Here is a 20469-nt window from a genome sequence, read left to right on the forward strand (position 1 = left end):
TTTAACAAATAAAAATAACTTACTCTTTCAGCTCTTTTAAAACTTATTTTTAATAAACCTTTTAGTTGAAGTATGACATTCATACATAGGAAAGTAGGCAGTCTCTAGAGCATTCTTTATACGTGTACAGGTGACAGCATTATCCCAGAGTGACACATCTATGTAGTTATCACCCAGATCGAGAAATAGAAATAACCCGCATTTCAGAAGTCCCCTCATACTCCCTCAAGTTACTTCCTTCACTCTTCAACAGCCTAGAGTAGTGCAAATGCCTTATAGAAGTGGGATTGTACAGTATATTTTTTTGTGTGACGTTCACTTACTATCAAGCTTGTAAGATTATTCACGTTGTGCTTTGGTTTATTCATTTTCATGGCTATGTGGGATTCTATTGTTCGATCATACCACAATCGATTTACACATTCTACTGTTGATTGACATTTTTTCCCTCAGTTTTTTGCTATTGTGAAGATGCTGCTATGACATTCGCAGGCATGGGTTTTAGTGCACATGTGCACACATTTACCTATGAATTGAGTTTCTGGGGTCCTGTAGGTTATATGTTTAGCTGTGATTGATACTGCCAGTTTTCCAAAGTTAATCATGACACTTCCACCAATAGGCTATGACAGTTCCAGTTGCTCCACATCCTCAAAAATATTAGTATTTTATGTCCGTCCCTCTGTTCTTATTTATTTATTTATTTATTTTATTATCTAATTTAATTTGTTGATTTTTTTATTTTTATTTATTTATTTTTTTTTTAGATTTTCATTAGGTTTTATTTATTTATTTTTTTTTAAATAAATCTTTATTCAGATTATTACAATTATTTCTCCTTTTTCCCCCCATAGCTCCCCTCCACCCCTTTCCCACCCCACCTTCTGCCCTTACCTCCCCCTCACTGTCCTCATCCATAGGTGTATGATTTTTGTCCATTCTCTTCATGAACCCCCCCATACCCCTTTCCCCCTGAGAATTATCAGCCCACTCCCTTTCTATGCCCCTGATTCTATTATATTCACCAGATTATTCTGCTCCTCAGGTTTTTAATTCACTTGATTTTTAGGTTGGCTTGTTGATAGATATGTATTTGTTGTTCATAATTTTTTCTCTTTACTTTTTTCTTCTTCCTCTTCTTTAAGAATACCTTTCAGCATTTCATATAGTACTGGTTTGGTGGTGATGAACTCCTTCAGCTTTTTCTTATCTGTGAAGCTCTTTATCTGCCCTTCCATTCTGAATGATAGCTTTGCTGGGTAGAGTAATCTTGGTTGTAGGTTCTTGCTATTCATCACATTGAAAATTTCTTGCCACTCCCGTCTGGCCTGCATAGTTTCTGTTGAGAAGTCAGCTGACAATCGTATGGGTGCTCCCTTGTAGGTAATTAACTGTTTTTCTCTTGCTGCTTTTAATATTCTCTCTTTGTCTTTTGCTCTTGGCATTTTAATTATGATGTGTCTTGGTGTGGTCCTCTTTGGATTCCTTTTGTTTGGGGTTCTGTGGGCTTCCTGGACTTGTAAGTCTATTTCTTTCACCAGGTGGGGGAAGTTTTCGGTCATTATTTCTTCAAATAGGTTTTCAGTATCTTGCTCTCTCTCTTCTTCTGGCACCCCCATAATTCTGATGTTGGTACGCTTGAAGTTGTCCCAGAGTCTTCTTACATTATCTTCAACTTTTTGGATTTTTTTTTTTGCTTTTTCGGTTGAGTGTTTTTTGCTTCTTTGTATTTCAATTCTTTGACTTGATTCTTGTGTTCCTCTATTCTGTTTCTGGGTCTCTGTATAATATTTTTTATTTCAGTCAGTGTATGTTTAATTTCTAGTTGGTCCTTTTTCATATCTTCGAGGGTCTCGTTATATTTATCGGCCTTTTCTAGGATATTCTTAAAAAGTCTTATAACCGTGGTTTTGAATTCTATATCCAGTCGTTTGTTTTCCTCCATTTCTTTCGTTTGTGATCTGATTCTTTGACCCCGCATTTTCACTGAATCCCTGAGTTGGTAAGGTAGATATTTGTGCTAGGTTTCCAATATGGCCCAGTGGGTCTGCTTCCCCAGTTAACCTGAGGTGGACACTCTTGGTGCACCCCTTTGTGGACTGTGTGTACAGCCTTGTTGTAATTAAGTCTTTATTGTTGTTGGTATCACTGGGAAGAATTGACCTCCGGGCCAGTTGGCTGTAAGGATCAGCTGTGTCTATGCTGGGAGAAGCCCGGTGCTGGAGACAGCCTTATAGGATTAGACTTGCCAAATTGCAATAGCCTCTGTGCTCAGCTTGGATGGGGTGGAGTCTCAGTCTTGGCTTCCTGTCAGCCCCGCCCCTGCGCGCATGTGCGCTTTCAGTCCTCCGCCTTCCCCAGCTCGAGTCTCCGCCTGAGAGTCCAGACTCCCCCCACAAGAGCGTGGGTCCCCAGGGGCTCGCCTGGAACTGGGGTTCACTGCAGTCAGAACTGGGGCTCGGTGCAGTCAGAATCCTCTGACTCCCCTCCACTAGGGAAAGCCTGTGGCAACCCCCGCAGCCTTTGTGCGCACCGGCGCGGCGCGTGTGCGCACTTTCAGTCCTCCGCCTTCCCCGGCTCCTGAGTCTCCGCCCGAGAGTCCAGACTCCCCCTACAAGAGCGTGGGTCCCCAGGGGCTCGCCTGGAACCGGGGTTCACTGCAGTCAGAACTGGGGCTCAGTCAGGATCCTCTGACTCCCTTTCACTAGGGAAAGCCTATGGCTACCTCCGCAGCCTTTGTGCGCACTGGCCCGTGTGCGCCTTCAGACTTCTGCCTTTCCCAGCTCGCGGTCCGAGGCTTCCTTCCCCCTTCCGCCAGAGGAAGTCAGCCAAGCTCTCAGCCGCCCTTCCTCTCTGCGCGCACAAAGCCCCTTTGCCGTACCTCCAATTCTCTGTGAGCTTTTCTCCTTCCTTCTAGTTGTAGAATTTTCACTCAGCCTGCTTTCCTGTGGTTCTGGATGGTGTCCGTTCTGTCTTTTAGTTGTAGTTTTGAAATTGTTGTGCGAGGCAGCAGTTTAGGTGTTTACCTATGCCGCCATCTTGGTTTCTCCTCTAATTTGTTGATTTTTGAGAGAGGAAGGGAGGGAGGAGGAGAAAGAGAGAGAGAAAGAAACATCTGTTTTCTTGTTCCACTTACGCATTAATTGGTTGCTTCTTGTATGTGCCCTCACCACAGCTCAAACCCACAACCTTGGTGTACCAGGATGACACTAACCAAATGAGCTACCCGGCCAGGACCCCTCCATTCTAATTTAAAGGTGTCTAACCTCCCATTTTCTAAGTATCTTCCTTTTCTGGGATCTTGATCCTTAAGTCTCTGTTCCACTATATGTGTTCTGCTGTCATTTTATTGCTCTCTCCTTTGACTTATAAACATGCTCTACATTTCTCATTTCAGAACAAACTTTCTTTGATCATCACACCTCACTGTATTCTCCCGTCCTCGAGAGCCTCGAATGTTCCGCAGAACAGTAGTCAGTCACTTCTGTTTTCACTCATAAACCTCAGCCTCTGTAGTCAGATACATCCCTTTGCAACACCCCACAAAGCCTTCAGTAAATCGGCTCAGGCCTAGGTCACCAATGATGTTCTGAATGCCAAACCTAGTGGATACATTTCAGTGTCATTTATTCCCTAACAGATTCAGAGTTCTTCCTCTGTGGACTAAGTGTGAGGGATAAAAAATTGTAAGTTACCTTCCCAATACTACGGGAGTTTATTTCCTAGTAGAAGTGACAGGGTTATAAGAGGTCAGTGAACTGTCATACTAGACACTGTTTATTGAAAAGATCATACCAGGTCATGCTGAAACTGTTCTAATGCTTTACATGCATTATTTTATTTAACCCCTACAATGAAGTAGGCATTATTACTATTAACTCCCATTTTATTTTTTTTAAATATTTTTATTGATTTTAGGGAGAGGGAGAGAGAGACGGAAACATCAGTGATGAGAGAGAGAGACATTGATCGGCTGCCTCCTGCACACCCCCACTGGGGATCGAGCCTGCAGCCCTGGCATGTACCCTGACCGGGAATGGAACCAGGGACCTTTGGTCATGGGTCGATGCTGAACCACTGAGCAACACCAGCTGGGCCTGATCTGACTTTAGAGCCCACACTATTAATGGGCAGGACTGCTTCCCTAATTCAGTATGTTACTGGCTCAGAAATGTCAGCACTGGTGCGGTGAACTCGGAACTGCTGCTCCTGCCTTTTTGAGTTGTGGTTGGGGGAGGAGGTGGTGGATGTCAGGGGAAGGCTTCTTGTTGGTTGATTGATGGATGGTCTAAAATCAGGACGTATTTAGACCTGCAACAGATAATTGAGTTCAACACCCTTAATTTATGTCTGAGCCCTAGAGAAGCAACATGTCCAAAATGATCAAGCTTTGACAGTGGATTCCTAGTCTAGTATTTATTTCTCTGTTTAAAAAAAGGTTCACCCAAACTCCTGAAATGTTCTCTCTCTAGAAATGTGTCAAGGAGAAGAATAGTATAAATTCCAGGCCCTCACCCACCATGGTGATTGGAATGGGTCTGATAACACCCTGTGTTTATAGTGATTTTAAAAATGAATCCTCTGTGTCCAGGGGTGTTTACTGGTGGACCGCTACTTACCGGGTGAGTGGGGCTTGGAGCCAGGCTGCCTGCATTTGTATCTTGTTCCCCTTTCAGTGTCTCCGTTCCTTCATTTTACAGCGGGGATAGCAGTAGTACCTCCCTCAGAGCTGTTATGAGAATTGGAAGAATTAATATGTTTGAAGTATTTTGAAAAGTGACTGGCCTCAGTCATTGTTGGTTACTATTTATTGTCAAAGAAGATGATTTCCATTTCCTTTTAGATATTTCCTGGATGCCTGCTTTTCCATTTCTCCTTGTGGGTGGAGAGCTGGGAATTTATATTTTTTTAAAAACTGCATAGAAAAGCAAATAAGTATACTTAGTAATGTTAACGTAAAAAAACCAATGAAACCTGTAAAGAATTTTTGTGAGTTTATTTGAGCCAAACTGTTGACATATGCCAGGAAGCAGAACCTCAACAAATTGAGATAATGCTCCGGAGAATGGCAGGTTACATCTGTATTAATCAAAGGAAAGGAACGTAGGTGAGTTACAGGAAATCCACTGGTGATAGATGTGGGAGGTGGGAGGTGGGATAAAGCAAGGCGGGGGGTGGGGCGATGAAAAGTAAAATGATGGACACATACTTAGGTGGGTGCAGGAACAATGAACATGATAATGAAGGAATTTGTGGTATCTGTCCTGGCGCCCAGCATATTAGGTTGTGCCCCAAGGGGTCCAGAAAAAGGGAAGTTACAAGTTACCCAGACATTTCAAAGGATATGTTATCATAGATGCAAAAAGACAGATAGGCTCGGTTAAGGTAAAGGTTGACCTTGTCAGTGAAGATACCGGCCTAGGATGTAACCACCCACCGTAACTGCGTTTAGTTAAAGTTTAATTTCAGACCGTCCTTTGTGGTGACTTTAGGTCTCTGAGTTTGTAAGACCGCCATGCAGGCCTCCCCTGAGCTTGTCAGGTCAGCATGTGGCCCCTTTCATCCACAGTGTCATTTCTCGTTTTCAACGTATCTAACTATTCTTAGTTCTATATACATATTAACGTACTGTACTGAGTAGCACACGTGGGAGTTAAACAACCAGTACTCCTACTGGATAGCGAAGAGCATAATTTCTAGCTTCCTTAAGTGTTTCTTTAATCCCCCAGCAACGTTAAAAGCCTAGCTGGAGTAGGGAACTAGAACTGACTTTTGTAAAGCGTTTTTCTTTTTGCTTTCTAGAAACACTATTTAGGTGACTTTTTAAATATCGCTAATCCCAAGGCTGCTTCCTGGCGAGAAGCAAGGCACAGGTGGGAATTAACATCTGGTGAAGAGGGAAGGGAAGGGATCCAGATCACACGGTGGTTGTGCTGGCGAGGCCAGAGCGGCAGCAGGTGCTAGACTGGCACGTGGTGTTAGACCGTGGAGGTCAGACCAGACCTGGCTTCAGCAGCCTCGGTACTTGAGTTCTGGCTAAGAAAGAATTCAGAGCCAAGACCCAAACTATAAGAGACATTTTATTTAGAAAATCACAGAGATCAAAGAAGTGAGCGGTAGGAGAAATGTGCTCAGGAAACAGGTGTCCGTGGAGGTTAGGAATAAGGAAGGTAAAGGTAATTAATGCCCCTGGGAGGGGAAAGGGAAGGAGAGAGGAAGGTACAGGTAATGCCCCAGAGAGGCAGATGAGGGGAAGGGAAGGGCAAGGGTGTGCTCCTGGGAGGGAGAGCACAGGGTCCTCTGGCCTAAGGGCTTTTAAGGATGGAAATATTAGGGGAGGCCCCAGAGGAGGATCCCAATAGATTATCTATGAGCTTTTTAGGTGTGTCTATTGAGGGTCATGGTCTCTGATGATTGGTCGGCTGGTCAGCACCAGGCAAGGGTCTTCAGTCAATGCAGCTGGTCTTAAGGCAGCCAAGCCATCATTTGTCTGATTTTGCTGCTTTTCTGAGCCTGGAGCTGAAATACAACCGAGGCCTCTCTCTCTCTTTTTTTTTTTTTTTTTTTTTAAATATATTTTATTGCTTTTTTACAGAGAGGAAGGGAGAGGGAGAGAGAGTTAGAAACATCGATGAGAGAGAAACATCGATCAGCTGCCTCCTGCACACCCCCTACTGGGGATGTGCCCGCAACCAAGTTACGTGCCCTTGACCGGAATCGAACCTGGGACCTTTCAGTCCACAGGCCGACGCTCTATCCACTGAGCCAAACTGGTTTTGGCCGAGGCCTCTCTCTTATCTTTAGAGAGGAAAAGGTCAGGGGGACTAAACTGCATGACTGTCCATAGGAAAAATCAGAGGTTACAAACCACATGACCAGTGATATGATAGGGAAGGATAGGTTACCCTGAGGGCGAGGTTCTTGTCTTCCAGTTTTGCCCCTTGCAACTAGGCGTGTGGTGAGTTTCTGTCACTGGCCCATCATCTTTGCTCTGCTCATGTCTGACTGCCTATAACACCCTGACTGGGAATCGAACCCACAACCTTTGGTGTATGGGATGATGCTCCAACCGACTGAGCAACCCAGCTAGGGCTTAACTAGTGTTCCTATGTAAGGTTTCTAACTTTTATGATCTGAACTCAACAATCTAATGGAATGAATGTGTCTTGTCTGTTTAAAATATTAAGCCATTATGACATTCTTTGACATTTCTCAAAAAATCTCAGTGTCAAATAAATTCTTCATCACAGCTGATATTTAAGGTCGTCATAATATACCCCCTCCCAAGAAACTAAAGAAATATACAGGACTTTAGGAATTAAACTTGAATTTTTATTTTCATTTCTAATTTTTCTCTTTTTGTTACTATCTTTGGAATGACTCCAGAAATTCTGAGAAACCACTTATCAGTGGTAATAGTTTTCTGCTTGATGTTGTTCCAGAGATAGCTCAGAGATAGCTTTTCTTTATCCATAGTTGTGATTTTAGAATAGATACAACTAAAAGTTTTTCTTAATGTTGTATTTCCCTCATAATTGTATATAATTGTACATAAAGTTGCATATAAAGCTGAACTCATACTAGCTTTTTATTTATTTTTAGTTAATGCTTACCTGAGGATATTTTTTCCATTGGTTTTTAGATAGAATGGTACAGAGGGGCAAAGACAGAGACATCGATATGAGAGAAAGTGCCCTTGACCAGAATTGAACCCAAGACCCTTCAGTTCACGGGCCACTGCTCTATCCACTGATCCAAACTAGCTAGGGCTGATCGTGTTCGTGTGTTTTTTTTTAACCCAGATTTGCTAACATTTATTGTAATATGGATAGTAAAGTAATAAGCAATGGATTGCTCCCATCAGCACGGGACAGGCTTGCTCAGCTCCCTCTGAGCTCTGTCTGCTGTCTGGGCTTCATTACTCCACGCCTTTGCTTCCCTGGATACGGATCTTCCCATGGCCTTCCTGCTTTCCCCACAAGGTCTGGTGGTCCACTCTACCATCATCACTCCTTCTCCTTCCCTCTGCTCAGAGCTCCGCCCTCCACTCTCAGTTTTATAATAAGCTTTGTGTAACCACAGGCCCAAAGGGCTTACTAAATAAGGCTTGGGGATATACCCTCCAAAGAAAATCTGTTCAGTGAGTGAACCTATTTGCTTACTAGTAAGGGCAGGGCATGCAAACAACTACCTATGAGAGAGTGTTGTGTACCAGAGGAAGTGGTTTACTCTGCCTGCCTCTGGGGGTGGGGAGAGCCTTTGAGAGGAGGCGAAAGGTGGCGGTCCTTTGATAAGTGGCTCCAGGTGCTGTCAGTGGGAGAAAGTGGGCATTTCAGGTGGGAAAGCATCCACAAATACATGTCCTCCGCAGTGGGGACTTCCCGCTTCTCCCAGTGCTTTCTCTCATTAACTGTTTTCTAAGGTACTCTATTACAAAAACTAAGTTGTATTTTATTCTAATTTGAATTTAAAAAAATTTGTATGGCTGATGTTATTTAACTTTTCAATTTTATTTTAATAAAATAAAAACCCTAAAAGCACAGAGTAATCAGGAAGTTTTATTGGTTGTTGTTTTTAGTAGACTTTCGTTCTCATAGTTTTACCCTGTATTTTGGCGCTGTGTCTTGATTCGTTTTGAAATGGAAGTTTCATTCTGGGCTGTACTCAGATTGTTTTTGTCTTACTCAACACTTAAAGTATTACTACCAAGATAAATACAGGCAACAAATTGTAGTGGCTATGGAAAGGAGATCTTCAAGTAGCAGGATTCATCCTCACCTGCAGATTAATGCTCTTTCAGCGTTCCTAAAATTGATCAAATTTATAACCTAGTCACCAATTCTTTTCTACTAATGTACAAGGAACTACAACGGGACATAGAGGTTGTAATTTCTCCCAACCCTAATGGAACTAATGATTTAATGGTAAATCAGTATTCTAAAGAATCAGTTGAAAGCACTAGGAAGTATGGGCAGAACATAAGCTCATCTAGAAGATGTGACAAAACCATGGAGCCTACTTTAGTCAACTTCACAATAAGTTTACCAGGGAAAAACCTCCAGGATACCATATGCTGAGGCCAGAAGGGTGATACAGATAGCAGAAAGTAAAGTACTGTGAGCACTTGTAGAGAAACAGAGAAAAAATCATTCTAGGCTAAGAGGTAGAGAGCTACCTTGGTGAATGAGGTAGGAATGGAACAGGGTTTATTAGAAGCTAGAGACCCAGTGCACGGGATGGGGGGACTCGAGGGCCGGCCTCAGCCTGGCCTGCACCCTCTCACAATCCAGGACCCCTTGGGGGATGTAGCAGTGTGGCCAGGGAGGAGCCTGAGCCAGCGCCACACTGCTCGCACTCATCCCGGAGAAGCTCCCGCCACTCCAGCAGTGCTCACCAGCTCACCAGCCATGAGCCCTGAGCCCAGCTTCTGGCTTAGCAGCACTGCCCCTATGGGATGTGGGAGCGCACTGACCACCAGGGGGCAGCTCCTGCGTTGAGCGTCTACCCCTTGGTGGTCAGTGCACACCATAGCAACCGGCCGACTGGTCGTTCCGGTTGTACAGTCGTAATGGTCACTTAGGCTTTTATATAGATAGATGATAGGAAGTGTTTGAGCATTGAATCTTAATTCCGGAGAGACCCTTGAGATCACACACATAAATATCAAATCACATAGTTTTAAATAGAAATGTTAGATATGAAATGCAGATTGGAGTAGTATGGACTTCTTGGAGGCAATATTAAGCAGTCTATTTGGGCTGAATTAGTGGATTTGGATGGTGTATCATCATCAATCTTTGCCCAAACTCTGTAGAGACTTAAAAACAAAAATATGTCTTTGTTCCTCATCCTATGGGTTGCCAGTTTAGGCTAGGCTCGGAGGGGAAGCTCACGGCGGCTGCCGACAGCTGGTCTGGACTGCGGCCCAGTATTCTAGGGGGCCTGCATGGTGGGCAGCTGCCGCTATTGGTCAGACACCTCAGTTCTCTTCTATGTGATTTGTTCATTCGGTGGCAGGTGGCAGGGGTTTGAGCGGGCGAGAGTGGGAGCAGCAGGGTCTTTTGAGGCCTCACCTCAGAATAGCCGCACTCGAGCCGTTTTCCACTGGCCGGTATTAGGCCAGCCTCCGACTTAAGGGAGCAGAGAGTCTGTGTTCAGTTTTAATCTGCTGTTTAAGGAGTGCACTTAAATGTGATAAAACGCTTAGGATGGTTCCTGAATATAAATGGTCTTAAATGTAATCTGGCTTTTCTTTCATTCTCAACCTTTTAGCTTCAGCTTTGTTAGCATCTTATTACAAGTGATAGCCAATGTGCGAATGGAAAGGACCATGGGATGGCTAAGTCCTCATTTTTGGTTTGTTCTCATTATGGAGAATTAGGATTTGGATTTACTCTAATTTTTCTCACATGTGTTTATTTTTATGGCGGGAGCAAGGGAAGAGAAGGGGAGGAAGCCAGGACCCATGGACCATGCATGATTTTAGTGCCTCGGGCCTCTCCCGGGTCATAATCCAGCCAGGGAAGTTAGTGTGGGTGGTGGAGAGGCCTAGATGGGAGAGCTGCTGAAATCTGCTGTTCAGTTGAAACTTTGGTTCTGCATACATTAGATGTTTAAATTTATATGTGAGAAAATGTCATAAGGGAAACACAGATTGACAAACCAGTGCTGTGCAATCTTTTACAGTGTAAATAATAAAAAAATTAAGTTTTGTGTGGTAGTTCATTTACAGACTAAATCTGCATTTATACTGAATTGTTAGGTTGTTCAAACTGATCTTTCATAAGACATGAGTAGTGAACAGACCTATTTTTGTGTGTGAAATTGATATGAACAAAATCGCTCTTTTTTAAAAAAGAAAGATGTGAATTGATTGAACTTGGTATTTTTACTCTTATATAGATTAAGAAGTGGTGCCATTTTGCTCAGAGGTTATTTCTACCTTTTATGCATGTAAAAGATTGTTGTAAACCATTAGCAGCAAGAAAGATACTTTATCTTTATTTTTATTGAATTTATTGGGGTGACATTGGCTAATAAAATTACAGATTTCAGGGATACAAGTCTGTAATACATCAGCTGTATATTGTATTGTGTTCACAACCCCAACTCAAGAAGAAGGATACTTTTTTTTTGTACTTGCAATGTGTCAGTAGGGTTAAGCCATCTCTTTTTGACAAACTCAATCAGCAGAATCTCTTGGACATTTGGGGCTCAGGGCATCTTATTTTGGTGGCTTCTTTTCCAGTTTCATTGAGATACAATTAACATAGAGCACTGAATAAGTTTAAGATGTACAGCATGATTTGACTCACACGTAGTGTGAAATAATTACTACAGTAAATTTAGTCAAGATCCATCGGCTCATAGAGATACACACAAAAAAAAGAAAGCAAAAGAAACAATGTTTTTTTCCTTGTGATGAGAACTCTTGGGATCTACCCACTTAGCTTAGAAATATTTTCAAGCATTCAATAAAAGTTATGGAATCAAAACTAAAAAAAAAAAAAACACAACACCTTAGAATTAAAGAAGAAAAAAGGTGTCAGAATTCATCAGCGTGCGTCCCAGCGATAAGGAATGCCCATTGTGTTGGTGGCACCAGGGCAGCATGGCTGATGTGGCCTTGAATTGGTATGACACAACTGGCCTTTCAGAGATTGCAGCTAAGTTCAGTTTTAAACATCTGCTTGGATATAAACACCCTCTATACAGTTAGGAAGTTCACCAAGCTCTTAAAGGAAATTATATTGAGTAAGACCTTATATTGTCATTCTCATTTTACAAAGGCACAAACAGAAAACCGGGCACCGCTGAGTTTGAACTCCCTTACTCTGGTCCCAAATCACATCTTGTTTCCACCGCGTCCTGTGTCCCCTCTGAACGGCTGGGTGGGCCGAGGGTTCAGATGCTTAGTCCGCGTGTGTGTTTCCTTCTCCAGATGTCACCAGAAGTTTGAGTATCACCAGTCCTGACCACATGATTGAAAAGGCCAAAGGGGAAACTGCCTATTTGCCCTGCAAATTTACGGAAGGTCCGGAAGACCAGGGACCGCTGGACATCGAGTGGCTGCTGTCCCCAGCCGATAATCAGAAGGTGGATCAAGTGGTAAGTGTGCTGAGTGCTCACTCGCTCAGCAGCTGTCTGTGGAACTTGTCTTCGGTGCCCATCACTGCGCTGACCACATAGGGTAGGGGGCACGGGAACCTCTGAAAATCTGGATTGGAAAGTGTGGATGAGTCAGGAAGTAGTGGAGCAGGCATAATAGCGTGGCAGAAATGTGCATAGTGTGTGTTAAGGGTCGGCAAGCAAGTTAGACTTTGTGAAAAGTTGATAGGATTGAGTTTCTAACTTTAACACGAGAGTTCTGATACCGGTATAAGGGTCATCAAGTGTAGCAGGGTATAATACAGTTACATATTATTACAGAATCTGTTCTCCATATTTCTTTATTTTTAAATCCTCACTGGAGGATATTTTTCCATTGGTTTTCAGAGAGTGTGTGTGTGGCGGTGGGGGGAAGAGAGAGAGAGAAAAAGAAAGAGAAAGAAACATTCATGTGAGAGATACATCGATTAATACCTCCCACAGGTGCCCTGACCCAGGCCAGGGATCGAGCCCACAACTGAGGTATGTGCCCTTGATTGGGAATCGAACCTGAGACCCTTTTAGTCTGTGAGCCAATGCTCCAACCACGGAGCCAAACTGGCCAGGGCTGTTCTCCATATTTCTCCAAGGTAAATATCCTATATAATGAATTTCTTTAAAAGCAAAGCAAAATCTTCCTAGCAAAACAGCAATTTATAAAATATTTAACATTAAACTTAAAAAATTAAATATCAAAATATTGTTATAATCTCATCTCTAAATAAATATATATGTATATCAATCAAGCTTTACCTTTTAATGGTACCAAAATGTTTCACTTAATTTAGAATATTGCATATTAGCTTCATCTGACACATATAATAAAAAATAAAGTCAATGTTAATAATTTATATATTAGATCAGGGAGAGGGAAATAAATCCACATATTGGAGGAATATGGTAATACATTTAACCCTTGAACAACACAAGTTTGAACTGTGCAGTTCCATTATACATAGATTATTTTAATAAATGCTCTAAATGTATTTTCTCTATGAATTAATATTTTCTTTTCTCTAGTTTACTTTTTTTTAAAAAAAAAAATACAGTATTGAATGCATATAACATATAAAATATGTCCTGATTGACTATTTATGTTCTTGGGAAGGCTTTCAGTCAGTGAAAGACTATTAGCGGTTAACTTTTTGGGCAGTCAAAAGTTATATATGTAGCCTCTGGCTGGGTGGCTCATTTGTTTGGAGCATTGTCCCGTACACCAAAAGGTTGCAGGGTCAATGCCCGGTTGGGACGCGTAAAGGGAGGCAACCGATTGATGTTTCTCTCTCCCCCTTCCTCTCTCTCTAAAATAAATAAAAACATATCCTCAAGTGAGGATTAAAAAAAGTTACATGCAAATTTTCTACTTGGGGTGGGGTGAGTGCTGGTATTCCTAAACCCTGCATTGTTTGAGGGTCAACTATGTACATATTTAGAAGAGAAATTTTATTTTTACTTATGATCCATGTAAAAGAAGGGCTGGGTTATTCAGCCAGTTAATGGCTGAATCAGGGCAGTAAGGTAATTACTATTTCTAGCAAATCCAGGCAGTTTGCCGTGATGTATTTGTGAAGGAAATAATTAAGGTACTTTCCCAAGTTGAGAATGACTAGGGCCACTCCCTCCAAGGACACACCTCTGCCCTGGTTCTGCTACTGGAAATTCCTTCTGTCTCCCTCAGCAAAGTAAATTGAAATGGACTCATTCTGTCTGCTCAGCCCAGATGCCCTGTGCCCTCCCACCCCTTTTCCATGGAGGGCCAGCACCGTTGAACACAGGCTTCTTTCTACCTGAGGTCCTGCGTACCCTCACGGCCCTGGCAGCACAGTGCCCATCTCCCTTTCAAGCCCAGGACTCCGCCCTCGTGGTTAGGATGAATGGATGGGGGGAGTGCGGGTCTTACTTAAGTGCTTTTGGCCTAAGACGTGTAAGTGAAGCCATAACAAAGTGCTTCTAGAGACCAAGAAGCCTGGTGTGTGTCCGTAGTCGTGTGTGTCTGTTCCTGGGAGGGGTGGGAGGCACAGCCTTGCTTCCTGCAGGACTTGTGAGATAGCAGGAAACCAGGGTTTAAGCATCCACTTGTGGGTTACGAAAACTAGCCTTGGAGTGTAACGCAGTCCAATCAGGCCCAAAGAAAGCTAGAAGGGTTAGGGGAGATTGGTGCAGAAGAGGATGCTTACATAGAATTCAGCTACATTATATGTTAGCTGTGCCCTTTAATTTATTTATACTAGCAGGCAGAAATTGGGCTGGAGAAATTTCCATCGTACTCCTTGTGTGACCTCTTTAGGCAGTAGACAGTATGCCATGGACTGTGTACTTACTCTGTGCTCTGTGGAATTTCATATACTTTAATTATATGTATTTAAGCCTTAACACAGCACTCTAAAATGAAAATTACTGTTGTACACACGAGGAGGAGAAAGCGGAGGCCCGGAGATTGGAATGAACACTCCCAGGGCCACATGGCTGGCAACATTGCCGCTGGGGTTTGAAGCCAGGTCTTTGGCTTGTCCCCCTTTGCACCTTAGTATCCTTTGCACCATCCTGTACTGCCTCCCATGTTCCAGAAGCCTCTGTTTCCTCAAGTGTAACATGGGAACAAATATACCTACCTCTCAAGATTGTAATGAGAGTTTTCTGAAATACTGTATGCATAGTGTTGCAAGCCTAGCAGTCATACGGAAATGTTAATAAAATACTGTGCCAGCTCAAAGGGATCTGGTGTGCATCTTAGCTGTGTGACTTTGTTAAAGCTGATCTGGGAGGGTCACAGCTTTCCTGCAGCGAAAGGATAAATGTGGGTAAGACCACCATCCTGCAGGATTGTGAAGAGAAACCAACATTGCCTGGTAAATGTTAGTTAATTCCCCATTTCTTAACTGCCGTTCATAACCTTGTCTCTGTGGGAAGACTACGATAGTTTACAAAGTCGCTACCAGTGGGGACACATCTTATTTGTCAGCCCCTCTTCAAAAGATTACTAAGACTACTAAAGTGTGTGAGTAGCAAAATGTGGGATTGAAAGTACTGTACATTGAACTTTCTGGGGAGTCCATGGTTAAATACAAAGGAACATACGAGGACAGCCTCGTTGGAGGGGTTAGTAATGCTGTTGACACGTGGGTGTGGCGAGAAGATGGAGCAAATAAAGTAATGGCCGTGTGTACAGAGTAAGTCGGCTGTGCACCTTCAGCTGTCTACTGTGATTGAGTGCTTCCTCGAAGCAGACACTGAATATATAAATAAGAGATCTTTAGTGAGTTAGCATGGGGGTCAACATGGTAGGAAGGTGATAATACAGAAAGGAACCCACGTCTCTGCCCTCAAGACAGCCCTACAGAGGACATTTCTTTTGATTGTACTCTTTTGACATAATTTAACATATCAGATAAAAAATTATTTGCAGAATATAGACCATAGTCATGTTTCTGGTTATTATTTGAGTTTGGCACCACCGCTCTTTGGCCCTTGGGTCTCAGATGACCTGAATGAAGGATTTCTGGCACATGTGAAAAAGTATAAAGTGTGTTGAATTAATTTTAGTTACAGTTAGAGGTGACTATTATAATTCTCTTCCAAGAGAAATTATTTTCCCACTGAATTTAGCCTTCAGGTATTTCCATTAAACTCAGAAAATTCAGTGGAATTAGGAAAGGGCCTTTGCTCTTCTGATAGAAGAGTGAAAGATCCTGTTACCCTGGGCACACATCTTAAGAGGTTTATTTTATGACTTTATTTTAGAGTCTAGAACCCTCAATTATTAAACACTAGAGGCCCAGTGCACGAAAGTTGATGAACTGGGGCGGGGTCCCCTCAGCCCGGCCTGCCCCCTCTCACAGTCCGGGAGCCCTCAGGGGATGTCCTAGTAAAGGCTTAGGCCCGCTCCCCGTGGAGGAGGCGACCAGGCCAATCCGGGGAAGGCGCCCCCCCACCACCCCGCTGCTGCTGCTGCTGCTGCTGCTGCTGCTGCTGCCACCCCGGGCCTCTGCAAAAGGGGCCGCGGCGCTGGACTGGCCCGCGGTGCTGGCCCGCCTCTCCTGCGCACGCTGCCCACCCGTGCCACCGGCTCCAAGCCCTCACAGCCACTGAGGCTTTGTCTGGAAGATATCCTAATTAGCATATTACCCCTTTATTAGTATAGATTAATCCTCCAACTTAGTATTAAGACAAAAATGTCTTTTTTGTTTTTTTGTTAGATTTCACAGGTAACTGATCATAAGCCCTTTTTTGGGAATGGTGATAGTGTGTGCTTGATTTTATACACTTGATTGGCATACCTACTGCAGCCTCGGAGGAAGCTGAGAAATATTATAGAAATTCACAATTCTGTGTTCTTGTCCAGTTTCACTGACACATAGCCCTAATACAGGACTATGTTAATCATGCTTGGTCTTCGTTTCCACATTTAAAATGAGAGTGTGTGACCACACTCGGGATCCTATTGGTCGCTCTCCGTTTTTTTAATCTGTACTTTGAATCGCTGTGGTTTCCTCGTATGTGTGTTCTCACTGTTTTTTGAGGCCCTGCAGTGGCCTGGTGTATCTAGAGCTCCTTTAATGTCACAGCTTTTGCTTTGTTGTTGTGTTCCTGTCTTATTTTGGTTTTCTTTTAGATTATTTTATATTCTGGAGACAAAATTTACGATGACTACTATCCAGATCTAAAAGGACGAGTGCATTTTACAAGTAGTGACCTCAAAGCTGGGGATGCGTCAATAAATGTAACCAATTTACAGCTGTCAGATATTGGCACATATCAGTGCAAAGTGAAAAAAGCCCCTGGCGTTGGAAATAAGAAGATTCAGCTGAAAGTTCTTGGTAAGTTATTTTTATTAATGTTACTTGTTCACAGGGTGAGTTGTCACAGTAGGAGAGTAGCATTTATGTGAGACAAAGCTTAGTTTTTTGGAGTAATAATTTGAAACATTTGAAGTAATTCTATCCTCAAATAACAGTAGCCTTCTTTTTTAGATAGAAAAATAAGTGACTAGTTTCTTGGTGAAATTCATAAAGGGGTTTGAAAGTGAGTGAAGAGGTTCTGTGATACAGGAAAAGAACCCCTCGCCAGGAGTTAGGGGATCCAGGTTTGTTTTGGTTTTGGTGTTGTCCTCAGATTTGTCCTGAGAATTGAAGAGCATCTTTATTCCCTGGGTTCTAGCCGACCTCTGTGAAACATTACGAGTTGTAATTGTCATTAAACCTCTTTTGATCTCATTCAGTTCAAAATTGTTATGTGTACTGTAAATTTTCTCAAACTACATTACCCAGCAAATCAGTGAGGTTTCTATGATGATGAATTGGAGTATTTAGAATGGAGGAGATGGAGGATGGTAGAAGGAATATTGAGTTGGGATTAGACCCTTAGACATCAGAGCCTTTTAACTCCTTGAGCCTCTCAGTTTTTCCATCCTCAAAAGGAGGGGATTAGCCACATGGTCACTTGGATGTCTTGTTGCTCTCTCTCCGATAGTTAAGAAGGAGATAAGTAAACTTTTTGCAAGCTGTTCAAGACTGCCAAGTTTACCATCCCTCTCTAGATTATGTGATCATGCATCAGCACTTTTAACCCTTCACATGAGAAACGAAATTCCCTTTGTTTTAGAGAACTAGTAAGGGGTTAAGTGTCTTGGGTTCCAGTCTCATTTTGAACATCACTCTTTTCAGAGCAGGAACAAGAACGCAGGTTTCCGTGCACTCGGTGGCCATGTAGGGGCTGTCTGCTGGCAGCGTCATTGAGTGGGCACACGGGGGTGGTAAAGGCACTTAGTTCTAAATGGCACCCATTCGAAATATTTCCTATGGTACGAAAGCAAGTGAACCTGAATGAGGAACCAGGAAAAAGGACGCTGGTAGCGTTGGAAATTGTAGCTTTCTGTGTCTACATTCAGCAAACACGGAGTTACCTTTTTTATAAATGTGAAAGCAGGTAAAAGTTGAGGAAATCTGAACTCATGTCTCACACCCAGGCATACCCGAGATTATAACCCTGACTGTATATCTTCTCTTAGCCCTACTCTCCAAAAAACATTGAGTTAAGATGTATATGGAATTTTAACTGGTTCGTGGTGTCCCAAGCAGAGTATACCAGTTAATCAGACTGTTGGAATTTTTTTGTTGTGAAGTCCCTGTTTGATGGGGCAGGTACACTGGGAGGGATGTGATCGGCATGTATTCCCAGAAGAGGTGTGGACAAGCTCGTGTGTGTGTGTGTGTGTGTGTGTGTGTGTGGCGGGGGGGAGAGGGGGAGAGGTTGAGGTTGATAGAGAGGTTGAGATTGATTCTGTAGGACCAGGTCATGGGTTGAATTTGTAGGTTTCCATGGAAAGATTCTCTACAGGACAGGCTGCACATAACCCAGACGGAGCCCAGCTTGGACAATAGCACGGTCAAGCACACTGAGGACAGCAGCCATGGCTGTGGGGAAGGGGGAATGACACTTTTCCATTAAAAGTCTCATCCTGGAAATTGAATTCCTCGGAATGGATCAGCGAGAGGCACTGACTCAGCAACCTCTCTCCTTAGCTCTGTGAGGAGTCACCAGGGCCAAGTTAGACCCTGAATGCAAACTAGGGAGGGAGCCCGGGTTCAATGCAGGGTGAGCGGAGGAAGCAGGAAGTGAGTGCTGATGACTGGTGCTCTGATCCCGTGAGTGTGTCTGAGTCAGAGGACAGCTCCTTGTGGGGCTCCCTTCCGTGTTGTCAGATGAGTCACGCTGTGGGAGAAACCACTAGAATTTTCTTTGAAAGTGAGAGTTGGACAGATGCTCGTCTGTTAGCTTTTCCTGAAGTCCTGCTGAGACGATCTGTGGAGGAAAGACAAAGAGAAGTGCTCTCGAGGGACCAGACCCGGTAGAAACCCAGTGGGGTTCTGGCTTGGTTCCCTGTGAGAGGCCCTGTGTAAACATGGACACGTTTGTGGGAAACCTGGAGATGCCCTGTGCTGTTTGCAGAGTAACCAGGGCTGCCTCGTGGAGCTCCGTGCGCTGCGTGGACCTGAGCCGGATGACTGTCGGCTGCCTGGGGGTGAGGGGCGCCGTGCTGTGTGGGCAGGGCCCACCCTGCTCTGTCAGATGCACCAGCTGTGCGTGTGGATGCAGCTCAGTCGTGGAGCTGAAAGGGGAGTGGATGGAGGACCCACAGCATGAACCAGAACTGTGGCCACACCAGAGCCTTTCCCCACAACTCCAGAAGGGCCTGTCACTGAGACCTTTGGAGTCAACAGGCTGGGTTGTGAAGAGCAGAACATTCACAGTGAACAGTTTCCTGGGCATTTGGTGGCTCAGTCAACTCTGGGATGTGGAAGCCATTAGTAGAGGGCAGGACTTCTTTTCATTTTTTATTCTGAAATAACTTTAGTTTTATAGAAAGTTTCAAAAATACTGAGGCGTTCCTAAGAGCAAACCCATCGTCTATTTTCTCCTGATATTAAACATTTCACAAAATCATGGTACAATTATCAAAACCAAGAAATGTATGTTGGGACAATACCATTAACTATACTACAGACCTAATTTGAATCTCACAGTTTTCTACTAAAGTCCCTTTGTGCTAGGATCAAGTCTAAGATGCACATGCGTGTATGTCTCCTGAGCTTCCTTCGGTCGTGCAAGGGTATGTGATGTCATGTCTCATTGACAGTCATGATCACTAGGTTTACGTTTTATCTGATGGGTTTCTCTACTGAAAGCTTACGATTTTTCCTTCTGTAATTAAAAAAAATCTTGGGGAGCCACTTTCAGAATATACAAATATCTCGTTTCTTCTCAAATTTTGGCCAATGATTTTTAGCAACTTTGCGTGCATTTTGCCTGAAATTGGTGTTTTGAACCAAGCAAAATGAGCATTTTTGGATGGATGACATGGTAATGAAAGTATACAGGGTGGGGCAAACATAGGTTTACAGTTGTTCATATGGAAAATAATGCGATAATTAATAAGTTATATAAGAATAAACTCTGTTCCACATACTCAGAACTGTAACCCTTTTGCCACACCCTGTATATCCTGTTCCTTACGGGGATTTAGTGTGTGTTTCCTATAGACTGAGGTAGGCCACTAGCATGGAGGGATAATGATGCAAAACATATATGGAGCACAGCAATAGTAAGTTGGTGGGACACATGTACCCTTAGCATGGAGGGATGATGCAAAACATATATGGAGCACAGCAATAGTAAGTTGGTGGGACACATGTACCCTTAGCATGGAGGGATAATGATGCAGAACATATATGGAGCACAGCAATACTAAGTTGGTGGGACACTGGCCACCTACAAATGGATGGTGATCATGTACCCTTACCTGAGAAGAAGTAGCTCTGCCAA

General features: G+C 43.3%; 1 protein-coding gene across 4 annotated transcripts in view; it reads left to right on the forward strand.

Moving 5' to 3' along the window:
* CXADR (CXADR cell adhesion molecule) overlaps nt 1-20469 on the forward strand; it is a 58562-nt gene that overhangs the window by 15097 nt on the left and 22996 nt on the right. For 3 of the 4 annotated variants that reach the window (XM_080655018.1, XM_080655017.1, XM_080655019.1), the window contains exons 2-3: nt 11942-12108; nt 16760-16964. In XM_080655018.1, coding sequence (XP_080511144.1) covers nt 11942-12108; nt 16760-16964 — 372 coding nt within the window. The remainder of the gene's footprint in view (nt 1-11941; nt 12109-16759; nt 16965-20469) is intronic. The other variant, XM_080655020.1, reaches the window with a different exon arrangement.

Source organism: Plecotus auritus (genome assembly GCF_963455305.1).
Source record: "Plecotus auritus genome assembly, chromosome: 2".
Taxonomy (NCBI): Eukaryota; Metazoa; Chordata; class Mammalia; order Chiroptera; family Vespertilionidae; genus Plecotus; species Plecotus auritus.